Source organism: Mustela lutreola, chromosome 6 (assembly GCF_030435805.1).
Source record: "Mustela lutreola isolate mMusLut2 chromosome 6, mMusLut2.pri, whole genome shotgun sequence".
Lineage (NCBI taxonomy): Eukaryota > Metazoa > Chordata > Mammalia > Carnivora > Mustelidae > Mustela > Mustela lutreola.
In genome coordinates, this window is record NC_081295.1 from 87,404,797 (window position 1) to 87,423,453 (window position 18,657).

The 18,657-nt window shown below is 43.1% G+C and overlaps 1 protein-coding gene across 5 annotated transcripts in view; it reads left to right on the forward strand.

Moving 5' to 3' along the window:
• DAAM2 (dishevelled associated activator of morphogenesis 2) overlaps positions 1-18,657 on the forward strand; it is a 129,002-nt gene that overhangs the window by 72,067 nt on the left and 38,278 nt on the right. For all 5 annotated transcript variants that reach the window (XM_059177850.1, XM_059177855.1, XM_059177852.1 and 2 more), the window contains exons 3-7: positions 678-767; positions 12,750-12,824; positions 13,268-13,362; positions 16,272-16,605; positions 17,442-17,552. In XM_059177850.1, coding sequence (XP_059033833.1) covers positions 678-767; positions 12,750-12,824; positions 13,268-13,362; positions 16,272-16,605; positions 17,442-17,552 — 705 coding nt within the window. The remainder of the gene's footprint in view (positions 1-677; positions 768-12,749; positions 12,825-13,267; positions 13,363-16,271; positions 16,606-17,441; positions 17,553-18,657) is intronic.

Below are 18,657 nucleotides of genomic sequence, written 5' to 3' on the forward strand. Positions count from 1 at the left end.
TCTACTCCTAGTCGAGTGGAACCTCCAGCCTTGTGTGGGCGGAGGAGCTGCCCCTGACAGGCACACCTCCATGGGAAGTGGGTCAGAACCTCCCTTTCCACGGCATACTCTTCTTGCCAAGAGAGAACAGCTTCTTGTCCTCACCAGTTCTTCTCAGCCTGTGCTGAGACCATGCTGAGGTTTTGGGGAGCCAGAATTTCTGGGGTAGAAACACAAAGGACAGGGAAACTTGCAGGATGGGGCAAAAACTAGATCTATAGACTGAGTGCTTTGTCAGGCCTTGACTTATGATGTTGACCAGCTTAAGAAGGACAAAGGAATAAAGAGCAGAAACCTGGGGCAAGACGGTTAGGAACTTGCAAAGCAATGCAGGAAGGAGTTGAGCAGGGAACAGGGAGTTGGAGGAGGAGGATGGATTTGTAGAGACAAGTGGGAGTGGACAGGAAGTAAGGGAAGCATGAATAGAAGCAGCCCAGGCTTGGGTGGATGTAAGGGAATGGGGGTGGGGGTATGGGGCTGTATTTCTAGCTGAAGAAGAATTGCCCTATCATGCTTTGATACTCTCTGGAGGGAGACAGTAGACTGAGGGATAGGTTTGGAGGAGTTACAATTTCCTGAAACACTGAATATTCTAATGTCAACCATCTCTGGGTCTGACATATTTCCTGTCTTTGCAGGATGAATTGGATCTCACTGACAAGAACCGAGAGGCTGTGTTTGCACTGCCTCCGGAGAAGAAATGGCAGATCTACTGCAGCAAGAAGAAGGTGCCCTGTCTGACCCCTTCCACGGCCACCTCAGGGTCCCCAGCATGGGGCAGCTCTTGCCTCCATGCTTGCTCACTCAGTCAACAGATATTTATTATATGACGCATCATTCTAGGTGTTGGAGGCAAAAAAAATTCTCCACTCTCATGGAGCTGACCCTCTGGGAAATGGGATTCTGTTTTCCAGAAATCTTTGGTGCAGGTGCCCACTGGGTTCCAGGAGCAGGACTAGGTCCAGGAGACACCAAGATGACAAACCTATACTCTCTTCCCATGCCTGCCTAGAGAGGGTGTTGTCCTGTGCTGTACCTAAGGGCTGCCTTGTGTTGTGAGGTATCAGTTTGGAGCCAGGGTGGCCTCTTCAGGATCTTTGGCCCCTCTACCCATCCCAGGCTTGGCCTTATAGAGCAGCAAGTATATCAAGGTCACACATTGGTCTCCATTCTCCCCACTTTCTCCTTCCCCTCTTCTTCATTAAGAGATGTCATTGGTCTCCTGATTATGGTCCTCCTTAGGAAGGGGTGTTCCAAGCGCCAGTTGGGGCTTCATTAAATCTTATCTCCTCCCCTCTGCTTCCCTTGGTCTTTCTCCATATCTGTGTCTCTCCTATACATCTTTTTGTCTGTATCTCTCTTGCACTCCTTCTATTTTATTAGCCTCTATCTTTCTTGGTCCATCTTCATTGTCTCCCCTCCATCCTCCCATTTTTTAAAAAAATTTTTTATTAACATATAATGTATTATTAGCCCCAGGGGTACAAGTCTGTGAATCACCAGGTTTACACACTTCACAGCACTCACCATAGCACATACCCTCCCCAATGTCCACAACCCCACCACCCTCTCCCTCCCCCTCCCCCCACGACAACCCTCCTTTTTCTTTTTTTTTTTTTTTTTTGTGAGATTAAGAGTCTGTTATGGTTTGTCTCCCTCCCAATCCCATCTTGTTTCATTTGTTCTATTCCTGCCCCCTAACCCCCCACGTTGTATCTCCACTTTCTCCTATCACACCCTCCCATTTTTAAGACTAGCAGCTTGTTCCTTTGACCTTAGAGTATAGGAATTTGGGAGTTAGGACCCAGTTATTCCTGCACCTGAGGCTCGGACCTGCTCCTGCTGGGAGGAGACAGGCAGGTCTGGGCAGTCCTGAGCCTTTGCTTCTTTATGTTTCCTGAGCCTGTTTGTTCATGGCTCTTTTCATCTTCTCCTCACCCAGGGTATTTGTCTCATCTGGGGCTCCATGACCTTATAAAATTGGGGATTAGGGGCACCTGGGTGGCTCAGTGGGTTAAAGCCTCTGCCTTCAGCTCAGGTCATGATCCCAGGGTCCTGGGATCAAGCCCCCGCATTGGGCTCTCTGCTCAGCAGGGAGCCTGCTTCCTCCTCTCTCTCTGCCTGTCTCTCTGCCTACTTGTGATCTCTCTCTCTCAAATAAATAAATTCTAAAAAAATTAAAAAAAATAAAATAAAATTGGGGATTAGACTGCTATAACATTCTAGAGTTGGAAGGAGCTGAGAAACTTTTCAGTCTGGTCCTTTCTTCTGCATATGAAGTGAGGACAGCCTAGGGAGGCAGTGGACTTGCCTGAAGGTCCCAGCCAGTCATGGCCAGTGGCCGCACCATTGCTAGAACCCAGACCTGCTGGAGTCTGAGGGCCTGTGGCAAGATGTAAGGGCTATGTACACTAGTCTAGTATACTTGATGCACATTTATTAGGTAGAATACTGCAGAATACCTGCAGAATACTATGTGCTGTGTCCAGAGCTCTTATAGTGAAAATGAAGATCTTTAAAAAGTGCAAGTTATGAGAGGGAGGGAGGAGAAAACTAACTTCAGGAGTAGTTTATCATGTCTTGTGCTTCTCCACTTTCCAAATGGATTTACTATGGAGTTCCTGCAAGTGGATCTCTTGCACAACTTCAATAAAAAATGAATTAAAATGTAAGAACAACTTGTTCTACCTTCCAAACCAGATTGCTCGTAATCTCCCTCCATACTTTCACACACCCCTTTCTTGCTATGTGGTGCTTCCTCTATCCTTAACATCCTCCCTACCTGTATTAGTTTCAGTAAGAAGTTGGGGCATCTAACACAGAAAGCTCTTGAGGGATCTCTGAGAGAGAAGCCCCCACCCTGGGCTTCCACAGCCCACTATAGATTCTTCTACCACAGAGCATTTGTCACTCTACCTCTGGCACTAGACTATTCTCTGGAAGACAGAGACTGACTTTTTAAAAAAAATTTTTTATTAATATATAATGTATTATTAGCCTGAGAAGTACAGGCCTGTGAGTTGTCAGGCTTACACACTTCACAGAACTCACCATAGCACATACCCTCCCCAATGTCCATAATCCAACCACCCTCTCCCTACCTCCCTCCCCCCAGCAACCCTTACTTTGTTTTGTGAGATTAAGAGTTTCTTATGGTTTGTCTCCCTCCTGATCCCTTCTTGTTTCATTTTTTTCTCTACCCCCAACCCTCCACTTTGCCTCTCAAATTCCTCAAATCAGGGAGATCATATGATAATTGTCTTTCTCTGATTGACTTATTTTACTCAGCATAATACCCTTTAGTTCCATCCATGTTGTCGCAAATGGCAAGATTTCATTTCTTTTGATGGCTGCATAGTATTCCATTGTGTATATATACCACCTCTTCTTTATCCATTCATCTGTTGATGGACATCTAGGTTCTCTCCATGGTTTGGCTATTGTGCACATTGCTGCTATAAAAATTCAGGTGCACATGCCCCTTCAGATCACTACATTTGTATCTTTAGGGTAAATACCCAGTAGTGCAATTGCTGGGTCATAGGGTAGCTCTATTTTCAACTTTTTGAGGAACCTCCATGCTGTTTTCCAGAGTAGCTGCACCAGCTTGCATTCCCACCAACAGGGTAGGAGGGTTCCCCTTTCTCCGCATCCTTGCCAGCATCTGTTGTTTCCTGACTTGTTAATTTTAGTCACTCAGACTGGCATGAGGTGGTATCTCATTGTGTTTTGATTTGTATTTCCCCGATGCCGAGTGAAGTGGAGCACTTTTCCATAGTCTGTTGGCCATCTGCATGTCTTCTTTGCAGAAATGTCTGTTCATGTCCTCTGCCCATTTCTTTTTTTTTTTTTTTTTATTTTTTTTTTTTTTATAAACATATATTTTTTATATACATATATTTTTATCCCCAGGTCTGTGAATCACCAGGTTTACACACTTCACAGCACTCACCAAATCACATACCCTCCCCAATGTCCATAATCCCACCCCCTTCTCCCCAACCCCCTCCCCCCGGCAACCCTCAGTTTGTTTTGTGAGATTAAGAGTCACTTATGGTTTGTCTCCCTCCCAATCCCATCTTGTTTCATTTATTCTTCTACCCACTTAAGCCTCCATGTTGCATCACCACTTCCTCATATCAGGGAGATCATATGATAGTTGTCTTTCTCTGCTTGACTTATTTCGCTAAGCATGATACGCTCTAGTTCCATCCATGTTGTTGCAAATGGCAAGATTTCATTTCTTTTGATGGCTGCATAGTATTCCATTGTGTATATATACCACATCTTCTTGATCCATTCATCTGTTGATGGACATCTAGGTTCTTTCCATAGTTTGGCTATTGTGGACATTGCTGCTATAAACATTCGGGTGCATGTGTCCCTTTGGATCACTACATTTGTATCTTTAGGGTAAATACCCAATAGTGCAATTGCTGGGTCATAGGGCAGTTCTATTTTCAACATTTTGAGGAACCTCCATGCTGTTTTCCAGAGTGGCTGCACCAGCTTGCATTCCCACCAACAGTGTAGGAGGGTTCCCCTTTCTCCGCATCCTCGCCAGCATCTGTCATTTCCTGACTTGTTGATTTTAGCCATTCTGACTGGTGTGAGGTGATATCTCATTGTGGTTTTGATTTGTATTTCCCTGATGCCAAGTGATATGGAGCACTTTTTCATGTGTCTGTTGGCCATCTGGATGTCTTCTTTGCAGAAATGTCTGTTCATGTCTTCTGCCCATTTCTTGATTGGATTATTTGTTCTTTGGGTGTTGAGTTTGCTAAGTTCTTTATAGATTCTGGACACTAGTCCTTTATCTGATATGTCGTTTGCAAATATCTTCTCCCATTCTGTCAGTTGTCTTTTGATTTTGTTAACTGTTTCCTTTGCTGTGCAAAAGCTTTTGATCTTGATGAAATCCCAGTAGTTCATTTTTTCCCTTGCTTCCCTTGCCTTTTGCGTTGTTCCTAGGAAGATGTTGCTGCGGCAGAGGTCGAAGAGGTTGCTGCCCGTGTTCTCCTCAAGGATTTTGATGGATTCCTTTCGTACATTGAGGTCCTTCATCCATTTTGAGTCTATTTTTGTGTGTGGTGTAAGGAAATGGTCCAATTTCATTTTTCTGCATGTGGCTGTCCAATTTTCCCAGCACCATTTATTGAAAAGGCTGTCTTTTTTCCATTGGACATTCTTTCCTGCTTTGTCGAAGATTAGTTGACCATAGAGTTGAGGGTCTATTTCTGGGCTCTCTATTCTGTTCCATTGATCTATGTGTCTGTTTTTGTGCCAGTACCATGCTGTCTTGATGATGACAGCTTTGTAATAGAGCTTGAAATCCGGAATTGTGATGCCACCAACGTTGGCTTTCTTTTTCAATATCCCTTTGGCTATTCGAGGTCTTTTCTGGTTCCATATAAATTTTAGAATTATTTGTTCCATTTCTTTGAAAAAGATGGATGGTACTTTGATAGGAATTGCATTAAATGTGTAGATTGCTTTAGGTAGCATAGACATTTTCACAATATTTATTCTTCCAATCCAGGAGCATGGAACATTTTTCCATTTCTTTGTGTCTTCCTCAATTTCTTTCATGAGTACTTTATAGTTTTCTGAGTATAGATTCTGTGTCTCTTTGGTTAGGTTTATTCCTAGGTATCTTATGGTTTTGGATGCAATTGTAAATGGGATTGACTCCTTAATATCTCTTTCTTCTGTCTTGCTGTTGGTGTAGAGAAATGCAACTGATTTCTGTGCATTGATTTTATATCCTGACACTTTACTGAATTCCTGTATAAGTTCTAGCAGTTTTGGAGTGGAGTCTTTTGGGTTTTCCACATATAGTATCATATCATCTGCGAAGAGTGATAATTTGACTTCTTCTTTGCCGATTTGGATGCCTTTAATTTCCTTTTGTTGTCTGATTGCTGAGGCTAGGACCTCTAGTACGATGTTGAATAGCAGTGGTGATAATGGACATCCCTGCCGTGTTCCTGACCTTAGCGGAAAAGCTTTCAGTTTTTCTCCATTGAGAATGATATTTGCGGTGGGTTTTTCATAGATGGCTTTGATGATATTGAGGTATGTGCCCTCTATCCCTACACTTTGAAGAGTTTTGATCAGGAAGGGATGTTGTACTTTGTCAAATGCTTTTTCAGCATCTATTGAGAGTATCATATGGTTCTTGTTCTTTCTTTTATTGATGTGTTGTATCACATTGACTGATTTGCGGATGTTGAACCAACCTTGCAGCCCTGGAATAAATCCCACTTGGTCGTGGTGAATAATCTTTTTAATGTACTGTTGAATCCTATTGGCTAGTATTTTGTTGAGTATTTTCGCATCTGTGTTCATCAAGGATATCGGTCTATAGCTCTCTTTTTTGGTGGGATCCTTGTCTGGTTTTCGGATCAAGGTGATGCTGGCCTCATAAAATGAGTTTGGAAGTTTTCCTTCCATTTCTATTTTTTGGAACAGTTTCAGGAGAATAGGAATTAGTTCTTCTTTAAATGTTTGGTAGAATTCCCCCGGGAAGCCGTTTGGCCCTGGGCTTTTGTTTGTTTGGAGATTTTTAATGACTGTTTCAATCTCCTTACTGGTTATGGGTCTGTTCAGGCTTTCTATTTCTTCATGGTTCAGTTGTGGTAGTTTATATGTTTCTAGGAATGCATCCATTTCTTCCAGATTGTCAAATTTATTGCCGTAGAGTTGCTCATAGTATGTTCTTATAATAGTTTGTATTTCCTTGGTGTTAGTTGTGATCTCTCCTCTTTCATTCATTATTTTATTTATTTGGGTCCTTTCTCTTTTCTTTTTGATAAGTCGGGCCAGGGGTTTATCAATTTTATTAATTCTTTCAAAGAACCAGCTCCTAGTTTCGTTGATTTGTTCTATTGTTTTTTTGGTTTCTATTTCATTGATTTCTGATCTGATCTTTATGATTTCTCGTCTCCTGCTGGGCTTAGGGTTTCTTTCTTGTTCCTTCTCCAGCTCCTTTAGGTGTAGGGTTAGGTTGTGTACCTGAGACCTTTCTTGTTTCTTGAGAAAGGCTTGTACCGCTATATATTTTCCTCTCAGGACTGCCTTTGTTGTGTCCCACAGATTTTGAACCGTTGTATTTTCATTATCATTTGTTTCCATGATTTTTTTCAATTCTTCTTTAATTTCCCGGTTGACCCATTCATTCTTTAGAAGGATACTGTTTAGTCTCCATGTATTTGGGTTCTTTCCAAACTTCCTTTTGTGGTTGAGTTCTAGCTTTAGAGCATTGTGGTCTGAAAATATGCAGGGAATGATCCCAATCTTTTGATACCGGTTGAGTCCTGATTTAGGACCGAGGATGTGATCTATTCTGGAGAATGTACCATGTGCACTAGAGAAGAATGTGTATTCTGTTGCTTTGGGATGAAATATTCTGAATATATCTGTGATGTCCATCTGGTCCAGTGTGTCATTTAAGGCCTTTATTTCCTTGCTGATCTTTTGCTTGGATGACCTGTCCATTTCAGTGAGGGGAATATTAAAGTCCCCTACTATTATTGTATTGTTGTTTATGTGTTTCTTTGATTTTGTTATTAATTGGTTTATATAGTTGGCTGCTCCCACGTTGGGGGCATAGATATTTAAAATTGTTAAATCTTCTTGTTGGACAGACCCTTTGAGTATGATATAGTGTCCTTCCTCATCTCTTATTACAGTCTTTGGCTTAAAATCTAATTGATCTGATATAAGGATTGCCACTCCTGCTTTCTTCTGATGTCCATTAGCATGGTAAATTCTTTTCCACCCCCTCACTTTAAATCTGGAGGTGTCTTCGGGCTTAAAATGTGTTTCTTGGAGGCAACATATAGATGGGTTTTGTTTTTTTATCCATTCTGATACCCTGTGTCTTTTGACAGGGGCATTTAGCCCATTCACATTCAGGGTAACTATTGAGAGATATGAATTTAGTGCCATTGTATTGCCTGTAAGGTGACTGTTACTGTATATGGTCTCTGTTCCTTTCTGATCTACCACTTGTAGGCTCTCTCTTTGCTTAGAGGACCCCTTTCAATATTTCCTGTAGAGCTGGTTTGGTATTTGCAAATTCTTTCAGTTGTTGTTTGTCCTGGAAGCTTTTAATCTCTCCTTCTATTTTCAATGATAGCCTAGCTGGATATAGTATTCTTGGCTGCATGTTTTTCTCGTTTAGTGCTCTGAAAATATCATGCCAGCTCTTTCTGGCCTGCCAGGTCTCTGTGGATAAGTCAGCTGCCAATCTAATATTTTTACCATTGTATGTTACAGACTTCTTTTCCCGGGCTGCTTTCAGGATTTTCTCTTTGTCATTGAGACTTGTAAATTTTACTATTATGTGACGGGGTGTGGGCCTATTCTTATTTATTTTGAGGGGCATTCTCTGAACCTCCTGAATTTTGATGCTTGTTCCCTTTGCCATATTGGGGAAATTCTCCCCAATAATTCTCTCCAGTATACCTTCTGCTCCCCTCTCACTTTCTTCTTCTTCTGGAATCCCAATTATTCTAATGTTGTTTCGTCTTATGGTGTCACTTATTTCTCGAATTCTCCCCTCGTGGTCCAGTAGCTGTTTGTCCCTCTTTTGATCAGCTTCTTTATTCTCTGTCATTTGGTCCTCTATATCACTAATTCTTTCTTCTGCCTCATTTATCCTAGCAGTGAGAGCCTCCATTTTTGATTGCACCTCATTAATAGCTTTTTTGATTTCAACTTGGTTAGATTTTAGTTCTTTTATTTCTCCAGAAAGGGCTTTTATATCTCTCGAGAGGGTTTCTCTAATATCTTCCATGCCTTTTTCGAGCCCGGCTAGAACCTTGAGAATTGTCATTCTGAACTCTAGATCTGACATATTACCGATGTCTGTATTGATTAGGTCCCTAGCCTTCGGTACTGCCTCTTGTTCTTTTTTTTGTGGTGAATTTTTACGTCTTGTCATTTTGTCCAGATAAGAGTAAATGAAGGGGCAAGTAAAATACTAAAAGGGTGGCAACAACCCCAGGAAAATATGCTTTAGCCAAATTAGAAGAGATCCAAAATCGTGAGTGGGGAGAAAGGGGATAAAAAGAGGTTCAAAAAGGAAGAAAGAAAAAAGAAAAAAAAAAAAAAAAAAAAAAAAGAAAAGAATTTTTTTTTTAAAAAAGAAAACACCTAAGAAAAATGTAAAAAAATATATATATATATTAGATAAACTAGTAAAAAATCGTTAAAAAAGAAAAAGGTAACAGTTAAAAAAAAAAAAATTTTACCCGAAGGCGAGAAAAAAAAAAAAAAATGAAAAAGAAAAAATTAAATTAACTGCAAGACTAAAAAAAATCACAGGAAAAACGCCATGAGTTCCGTGCTTGGCTTTCTCCTCCTCTGGAATTCTGCTGCTCTCCTTGGTATTGAAACCGCACTCCTTGGTAGGTGAGCTTGGTCTCGGCTGGATTTCTTGTTGATCTTCTGGGGGAGGGGCCTGTTGTAGTGATTTTCAAGTGTCTTTGCCCCAGGCGGAATTACACCGCCCTTACCCGGGGCCGGGGTGAGTAATCCGCTCGGGTTTGCTTTCAGGAGCTTTTGTTCCCTGAGCGCTTTCCGTAGAGTTCCAGAGGACGGGAATACAAATGGCGGCCTCCTGGTCTCCGGCCCGGAGGAGCCGAGAGCCCAGGGCCCCACTCCTCAGTGCGCCCTCAGAGAACAGCGCCCAGTTACTCCCGTCTGCCTGACCTCCGGCCGCGCTCCGAGCTCACCGAGCCTGCGACCGGTTCAAGGTAACACGGAGCTGCGAGCTTACTGTCGGCTCTGTCTCTGTAGCCGGCTTTCCCGTTCCAATACCCGCAAGCTCTGCGACACTCAGACACCCCCGATCCTTCTGTGACCCTGCGGGACCTGAGGCCACGCTGACCCCGTGTGGGCTTCGCTCCGGTTTAGCCTCTGGAGCGATGTCCCTCCGCGGAACAGACTTTTAAAAGTCCTGATTTTGTGCGCGGTTGCTCCGCCGCTTGCCGGGAGCCGGCCCCTCCCCCCGGGGTCTATCTTCCCGTCGCTTTGGATTCACTTCTCCGCCGGTCCTACCTTTCAGAAAGTGGTTGTTTTTCTGTTTCCAGAATTGCTGTTCTTCTTCTCTTCGATCTGCCGATGGATTTTCAGGTGTTTGCAATCTTTAGATAAGCTATCTAGCTGATCTCCGGCTAGCTGAAGCAGTCTCAGCTTGCTACTTCTCCGCCATCTTGACTCCTCCCCCTCCTCTGCCCATTTCTTGATTGGATTACTTGTTCTTCAGGTGTTGAGTTTGATAAGTTCTTTATAGATTTCAGATATTAGCCCTTTATCTGATTTGTAATTTTCAAATATCTTCTCCCTTTCTCTCAGTTGTCTTTTGGTTTTGTTGACTGTTTCCTTTGCTGTGCAAAAGCTTTTGATCTTGATGAAGTCCCAATATTTCATTTTTGCCCTTGCTTCCCTTGCCTTTGGTGATGTGTCTAGGAAGAAGTTGCTGTAACTGAGGTTGAAGAGGTTGCTGCCTGTGTTCTCCTCAAGATTTTGATGAATTCCTTTCTCACATTGAGGTCTTTCATCCATTTTGAGTCTGTTTTCATGTGTGGTGTAAGGAAGTGGTCCAGTTTCATTTTTTCCACATGTGGCTGTTCAATTTTCCCAACACCATTTGTTGAAGAGACTGTCTTTTTTCCATTGGACATTCTTTCCTGCTTCGCCAAAGATTAGTTGACCATAGAGTTGAGGGTCTATTTCTGGGATCTCTATTCTGTTCTGTTGATCTATGGGTCTGTTTTTGTACCAGTACTATACTATCTTGATGATGACAGCTTTATAATAGAGCTTGAAGTCTGGAATTGTTATGCCACCCACTTTGGATTTCTTTCTTTCTTTCTTTTTTTTTTTTTTTTAAAGATTTTATTTATTTATTTGACAGACAGAGATCACAAGTAGACAGAGAGGCGGGCAGAGAGAGAGGAGGAAGCAGGCTCCCTGCTGAGCAGAGAGCCCCATGTGGGGCATGATCCCAGGACGCTGGGATCATGACCTGAGCTGAAGGCAGAAGTTTTAACCCACTGAGCCACCTAGGTGCCCCTTGGCTTTATTTTTCAACATTTATCTGGTTATTCAAGGTCTTTTCTTGTTCCATATAAATTTTAGAATTATTTTGTTCCATTTCTTGGGGAAAAAAATGATGGTATTTTGATAGGGATTGCATTAAATGTGTAGATTGCTTTAGGTATCCTAGACATTTCACAATATTTGTTCTTCCAATCCATGAGCATGGAACACTTTTTCCTTTCTTTGTGTCTTCCTCAATTTCTTTCATGAGTACTTTATAGTTTTCTGAGTACAGATTCTTAGCCTCTTTGGTTAGGTTTATTCCTAGGGATCTTATGGTTTTGGGTGCAATTGTAAATGGGATTGACTCCTGAATTACAGAGACTGACTTTTTGCTCAGTACTTTCAGGGCTCAGAACAGTGGTTGGCATGTAGTAGACACTCATTTAATGCCTATGGGATGGATAAATGATGAGCTGGCAGAGGCAGAAAAGTGTATATTTGATGATGCATTTGTTTTTAGTTCTGCGATCCCCTTTCCAAGGTCAGAAGATAGGATTGGGGGTCTTCCATCATGAAGAGTTAACACATAGCCATGTAGAAGTCATAAAGGCCAAATCAAGGCAGGTTTCTCACTGATCTAAGATTTGAATTTTGTGAAACGAAATTGTGAAGCTTGAGTAGATAGAGCTGAGGGATACAGGGCAAAGTCCAGGTCAGCTGACAGACAGGTAGTTTGTCAGCAGGGTTCTGCAAGAGGAGGCAAGTTTTTGTGCAGATTTGAAAGCAGGAAATTAGCAGAAGGCAGGTGAAGAGGAACGTCCAAATAAGACAGGGACAGGAAGGAGCAGGGTGTATGTAATGTGCAGAAGCAGAGTCACTGGCTGAAGGACAGGGCTAGATCTTCAATCAACGTTAATATTTACTCAACTCTCATTGTTCTTGCCCATCCTGGGGAAGGATTGAAGCTTTCCCTTGGCACCTGAGGGCTGGGCCAAAGGCCCTATGCTCTGGGTTCTGCCAGAGCTATAGCTACACCAAGCCCTACCAAGTCTCTCCATAACCCAGGGCTTTGGGCGTCTCTCTCCCTCTTTTAGTGAAGTTACTATTCACAGAGTGCCTACCATGTACCAAGGAACTGCACCAAATGCTTTATATCAGTGCTTCTCAGACAATCTGGGAGAAAAAGCAAGTTTTTTTTTTTTTTAAGTTCCAAACTCTCAAAAATCAATACTTTTGTAAAATACAATAAGAATGGTATTAGAAAGTAAAATTTAAAAAAAACAGATGTATAAAATATAAGCACAGATTTTTATCAGGTTCAATAGACATAAAATTATATTTTATTAAGAAGCAAAGAGGTAACAGATACAACAGGGAAAAAAAGAATTTATTTTTAATTTTCTACCTTGTTCATGGAAAATGCACATATCTGTGTGATTTCTGTCTGTGTCACTGGTTGGTCATGAGAGTCAGTGTTCATTATCTACATTTTTACCATGGAAGAAATGGAAGCCTGGAGAGATTTTGAAACTTCCTGGAAGTTATCCCTATCTGGGTGGGGCTGGAGAGTGAATCTGCTGTCAGTGAATGAAGCTCAGGACCTCAGGCCATGGGCCCATCTTGCCAGGTGGTCCATACAGTCTTTCTCCTTCTTCCAGGAACAGGAGGACCCCAACAAATTGGCGACCAGCTGGCCTGACTATTACATTGACCGCATCAACTCTATGGCGGCGGTGAGCGATGGCTCCTCCCCTGCCCCCCCCCACCTGAAAAAGCCAATGGAGAGAGTGATCCTCTTGCATCTTTCCCTGCCCTTCACACCCCACTCACTGGGGATCAGTAGATTTCCAGTTACTTTTTTAATCATAATGCCTCCCTTCTCTGTGTCTCAAGAGGTCCCCAGGCATTTAAACACTTATTAACCATTGGTATATCACACAGTCTTGGAAAATAGGCTGAGCCAATAATTTTCTCCATTCTACAGATGAGGAAAGTGAAGTCTGGGATTGGAACCTGGGTCTTCTCAGAATCTGACCCTCTTAGGAAACCATTCCTTGAGACCCCACCCTTTCTGAGTCAACGGTGGCTCCTGGGTCACACCTGGGCTCTGGGGGGGTGCTGGCGGCTGGGAATCAGGCAGCCCAGCAGGACCTCTACCCCTTTCCACCTACCTCAGATGCAGAGTCTGTATGCCTTTGATGAGGAAGAGACCGAGATGAGGAACCAAATTGTGGAAGACCTGAAGACAGCTCTCCGGACACAACCCATGAGGTGATCTCATGTTTCCCCTCCTTCCACACCCCTTCACTTGGTGGTTCCCCACAATTTTCTGAAGCTTAACCCAAAGCTCTGCTCCCATCCCAGGCCCCTTACCATCTCCACAGCTTCCTCCCACCTCCCCACCGCCGGCATCTCCTAGAGCTCTCTGCACTCTGTTCCACTTCCTGCTTCCTACAAGCTCTCTCTCTCTGAAGAGCTGGGAGGTTGCCAGAGGAAGGGCATGAGGGGAACCAGGGTAGAGGGCAGAGGAGTGTGGCATAAACCTCAGGTCCTGAAGAGCTATCTGAGCAGAAATTGAGGGCAGGTACTTGTTTTTCTTGAGAGAACAGAATGGGAGAGAAGGAGGTCTTATGTACAAAGTACATAAGAAAGAGCCCTGAGAACCAGTGTCCCTACCATGGAGGAGGGCAGTGCGGGCGAGAGAGACTCTAGCCACTAGGGGGAGATGTGGTGTCTGTGGACCAGATTCCACCACCTAGAGTGATGCAGGCAGGGCAAAGGGAATGATTTTAAGAAGGAACCTTCCCCCTTCCCAGGCCATACTGCACAAACGTCCAAAGTGGGCCAAGAGCCACAGCTTCTTCTCGTGCCAGAGAGCTGGCTTGTAGCTGCTCATGGGAACTGACTGTTAAGTTTTCAGCAGTTTTGCAAGCTGCTTTTTAAACATGGCTATGATTAGAATATAAGTGGCATAAACTTAAAACTAAATAAATCATACCAAAAACAAAAGTAATAAATACTTGAAACTTTTCACTCCCTAATTACCTAATGATCTTACTACATTTTAGTTTTATGTATGCTCTCGACTGTTATATATGCTCTTGAGTTTATATTCGTTGTATATGCCTGGTGGAAATACAGCTGACACTGAACAAGGAGGGTGTTAGGGGTGCCAAGCCCCGTGCAGTCGAACATCTGCATATAACTCTTGACTCTCCCAAGACTTAACTACTAACCATCTACTGTTGACCTGCAGCCTTACTGATAATATAAACAGTTGATTCGTACCTATTTTATATGTTACATGTATCTTATACTCTTATAACAAGGGAAGCTAGAGAAAAGAAACTGTTAAGAGAATCATAAGGAAAATGTAACCATAGTATTATACTGTGCTTACTGAAAAACTTCCCATATAAGTGGACCTATACAATTCAAACCTGTGTTATTCAAGGACCAACTGTGCTATAAATGTTGCATTTCTTCCCAACTCCATGTTCAGTGTTGTCACATTGATAGCTTGAAATCAGCTATGCTGGGGATATGTATACTGTGGAAATTGGCAAACACTATCATCAGGCTTTTATTTCTTTCTTCAGAGAGCCAGTTGTTAAATGTTTTTACCAGCATACTGGTCTGCGTGTTTGTGTGCGCGCACGCGCGCGTGTGTGTGTGTGTGCGTGTGTGTGTGTCTGTGGTTTGGGCTGAGTTCTCTACTTTCTCTACTTTGGGAGCCTGGAACTAGAGCCTCAGGAGAATGGGAGCATCTTAATCCTGCATGGTTCCAGGGGTGGGGCACTTGTAGGAAGGGGGTGCAGGAAGGATGAGGACATTGAGAAGGAGAGAGGTTGAGGGAGGTTTGCCAGGTTTCTCTCCCACTTCAGTTTACTGTTCTTTCCCTTAATAAAATTCTGACAGTCATGGTGGACAGTCATGTTAGAAATTCTCAGAATATAGAAAAGCATATAATAGAAACAAATAATACCTATTTCAATGACTTAATTTGAGAGTATATTTCATTTTGTAGAGATATTTATATAATAGTGTGGAAATACACAAATATACTTGGGACCAAATGTATTAACTATATGCAAGGGTTCCCTCAGCTCCATTTATGACATTTCCTTGGACCGTTACTGTTTTATGAATTCGAGTGTACTAAGCATCTTTGTGTGTATGTGTGTGTAAAGACACGTGTGCCGTGGGTAACTTTGACACCAGATGAAAACTATTGACCTCTTATCAAAATGATGCTTTTAAATAACAAAATAGATAAGATGAAAAATAAGCCACTTAAAGTGAAATACAGTTACCAAATATGAAACATTTGTGAGATAGCGATTAAGGTGCTTCTTTATGTCTTAAGCGGCATGAGCTAGCAACCACCATGATATTGAAGTGTTGATGAGTAGAAAGGATAGTCTGAGACACCTGTAACAGCTATAATTTGATATGAAAATGGCTAATTTCTTTGGGTGACAAAGTCACAGGTTCTACTAATCCCACTATAGTTTATTGTCCACGTTCATCATAAGAGGAAATGATACACTTCAGGTAGAGGTTACCAAAAATAAAAGTATAACTTATTTTTCCCATCCACATTCACAGACTTCTGCAAGATAGCCATTGGCCCCTTAGGGGAACACAGACTCCAGGTTAAGAACCTCTGAACTAACTAACACTTTTTTTTAAATGCTTTTGGTTAATATTCAAGATAACTTCGCTATTTTCTTCAGGATCCTTTGAAGGGTGCCTTTCCCAGCCTTGGTCCTGTGACTCAGTGACTCTGATGTTCCCCCCCATTTGGAAGTTCTCTTTGTCTTCTGACTGTAATTCTCTTAATTCCCATCCTCTCTGGAGATGAATTTTCAGGTTTATTAGCCGTGATAATTATAGTAATAATTATTGCAATCGTTCCCTTCATGTGTATACCATCACAGCCAGGCGACTGACAGCCGATGACCTGCAAAAGCATGGTATTTAAGGTGCAAATAAGGCACAAGTCTCCTGTGAAGGGGATAGGATTTTAATGCCTTAGATAAACTCACTAAATGAACCAAATGGCTACTGTAGGTGGGACACAGTGTTACACAGGTCCCGGGGTAACTATTTGCAAAGTGTATACAGAATCCTATACAAATTCAGGATACCTGTTGTGCTAATGGCGCTGGCCTGGACAGGTTCGTGACTCGCTTCATTGAGCTGGAGGGTTTGACCTGTCTGCTGAATTTCCTCCGGAGCATGGACCACGCCACCTGTGAAAGTCGTATCCACACCTCCCTCATCGGTTGCATCAAGGCTCTGATGAACAACTCCCAGGGACGGGCACATGTGCTGGCACAGCCAGAGGCCATCAGCACCATTGCGCAGAGTCTGCGCACAGAAAACAGCAAGACCAAGGTGGCCGTGCTGGAGATCCTGGGTGCTGTGTGCTTGGTTCCTGGTGGCCACAAGAAGGTGCTGCAGGCCATGCTCCACTACCAGGTGTACGCAGCTGAGCGGACCCGCTTTCAGGTGAGGGGCTAGCTGAGCGCTTATATGAAGAGACATAAGGGACCTCAAGAGATATGGGTTTGGCTAGGATAATGGTCCCCTCACTAGACCATGGGTTCCTTGAAGCTGGATTCTTGGTATATGGGTCGACGTCTCTGAGCTCAGTGCCTGATGAATCACAGAGGTTGAGTCCGGAATGGACCTGAATGCAGTTGCTGGGGCCAAGATTTTAAGCCCTATACCTGGGCCAGTGCTTACTGTGGGGACCCCAAGAACAGTGCTGGATACTTAAGTCATGCTATTCTCTTTTTGTCTCCCTGATCTGCCCCAGAAAAGTAATGAGATAGTAAGTATAAAGTGTCTTATGTAGAGTCAGTGTCAATAGATCTAAACTGTCACTAAAAATGCTATGGTTTATCTGTATAAGCTATTTGTATATTCTGTCATAAAAGGTTTTTAAGCACTTATTCTGTGTGGAAAGTGGCCCCTGACCCTTTGCCAAAGAGGTAAAAGGCAGTGTCCATGCTGTCAGGGAGCTGGGCAGGAAGATTTATGAGCTGTAAGCAGCTGGAGCTCTAAACAGCTCTAACGTGCTGAATCAGCGTTTTGGCACAGCCCTACAAAATAAACTAAGCTCTGGAGGTGAGTGGCAGGACTGAGACTGAGGCGTGGAGAGGCAAAGGACACTTCTTGGAAAAGCTGAGCTTTTAGGAAGGCCCAGGGTAAGCTAGATGGATTGGGTATAGCAAGCAAGTGGGGCATGCTAGGTCTTTAGAATGGTGGGAACACGGGCACAGAGGCTGGACTTGTAGGATCCTGAGCCCGCCTTTTCTCTCCTGTCCTGCCTTTCCATCCAGACACTGCTGAATGAGCTAGACCGAAGTTTGGGCCGGTACCGGGATGAAGTGAATCTGAAAACAGCTATCATGTCCTTCATCAATGCTGTCCTCAATGCTGGAGCTGGAGAGGTGAGGCATCTTCTCCTTGCCCTTACTGTTCCTGGACTTTCTGGCCCCAGGGGAGTGTGTGCAAGTGCCTCCTGGGGATGTAGCAGAGGGATGGGGCCAAGACCTCCAGTTGGTGGGGCTGTCACTACCATAACTGTCTTCAGATTACCTTTATCAACTCTTGCCTCTTTCACTTGGGGCTGAGAAAGAATGGATTATCATGAACCTTGCTGTCATGAGGGGTTCTTGAGGAGTTTCTTGCATGGGTAGCATTGTGCATTAGGTGTGTCCTGGACAAAACCTAAGTTGGCTGGCTGATGCTTGCTTAGGATGGTGGGGGATCATTTATGGGAGGAGGGCAAGTGTAGGCCATTCTTTCTAGAGTTTTCCAAAGACCTGCTTCTGGACTAAGTCTGAGCTAGTCCAGACCTTCTGAACTGCTTCTGAGTTGGCTGGACATGCCCTCTATCACCTTCTGTTAGAAGGTTAGGCTTCTGATTTTCCTTACTATGGGATCAGAATAGGATCTCAGACTAAAAATAGCAACAATTGAAGAAGAACTTGAAGAGCAGATTAACTCCCCAAATTCTAAGGGAATCAGATGCTCCAATCAAGGTCAGTTTGTTGAAGGTCAAGGGGGCAATTTAATGATCTCTACATTTCCTTCTTTTCTACCAGCACACTTTTCTTGCAACCAGCCCTGATGAGCTAAGTTAGGTGAGGTGGGTGGGAGAACAGTCTGTCCCTGAGATGTCGACGTCACCCTTGTCAATACTAGCTATACTAATCCGTTCTGATTAGATGGTAACGGTAACCATACTTCATCAGGTAATGTAATATCATCCTGTTGGTAATATCATTGCCATTTTATAGATGAGAAAACTAAGGTTTTCCCCAAATGACAAAACTGGTGAGTGTCAGAGCAGGGATTTTAAACAAAGATCTGTCTGAAATCAAAGCTTATGTTCTACGTTATGATCCCACTCTTGGAGGCCAAAGGCTAAGAAAACTGGTAAAGGACTTAAAGGAAGTGAGGCAGGACACCTAATGGGAGTAAATAACAAGGTCAAGTATGTCTCCTCCTGCCCTTTCTTGGAACTCTGGACCCAAGGCAATTTCAGATGGG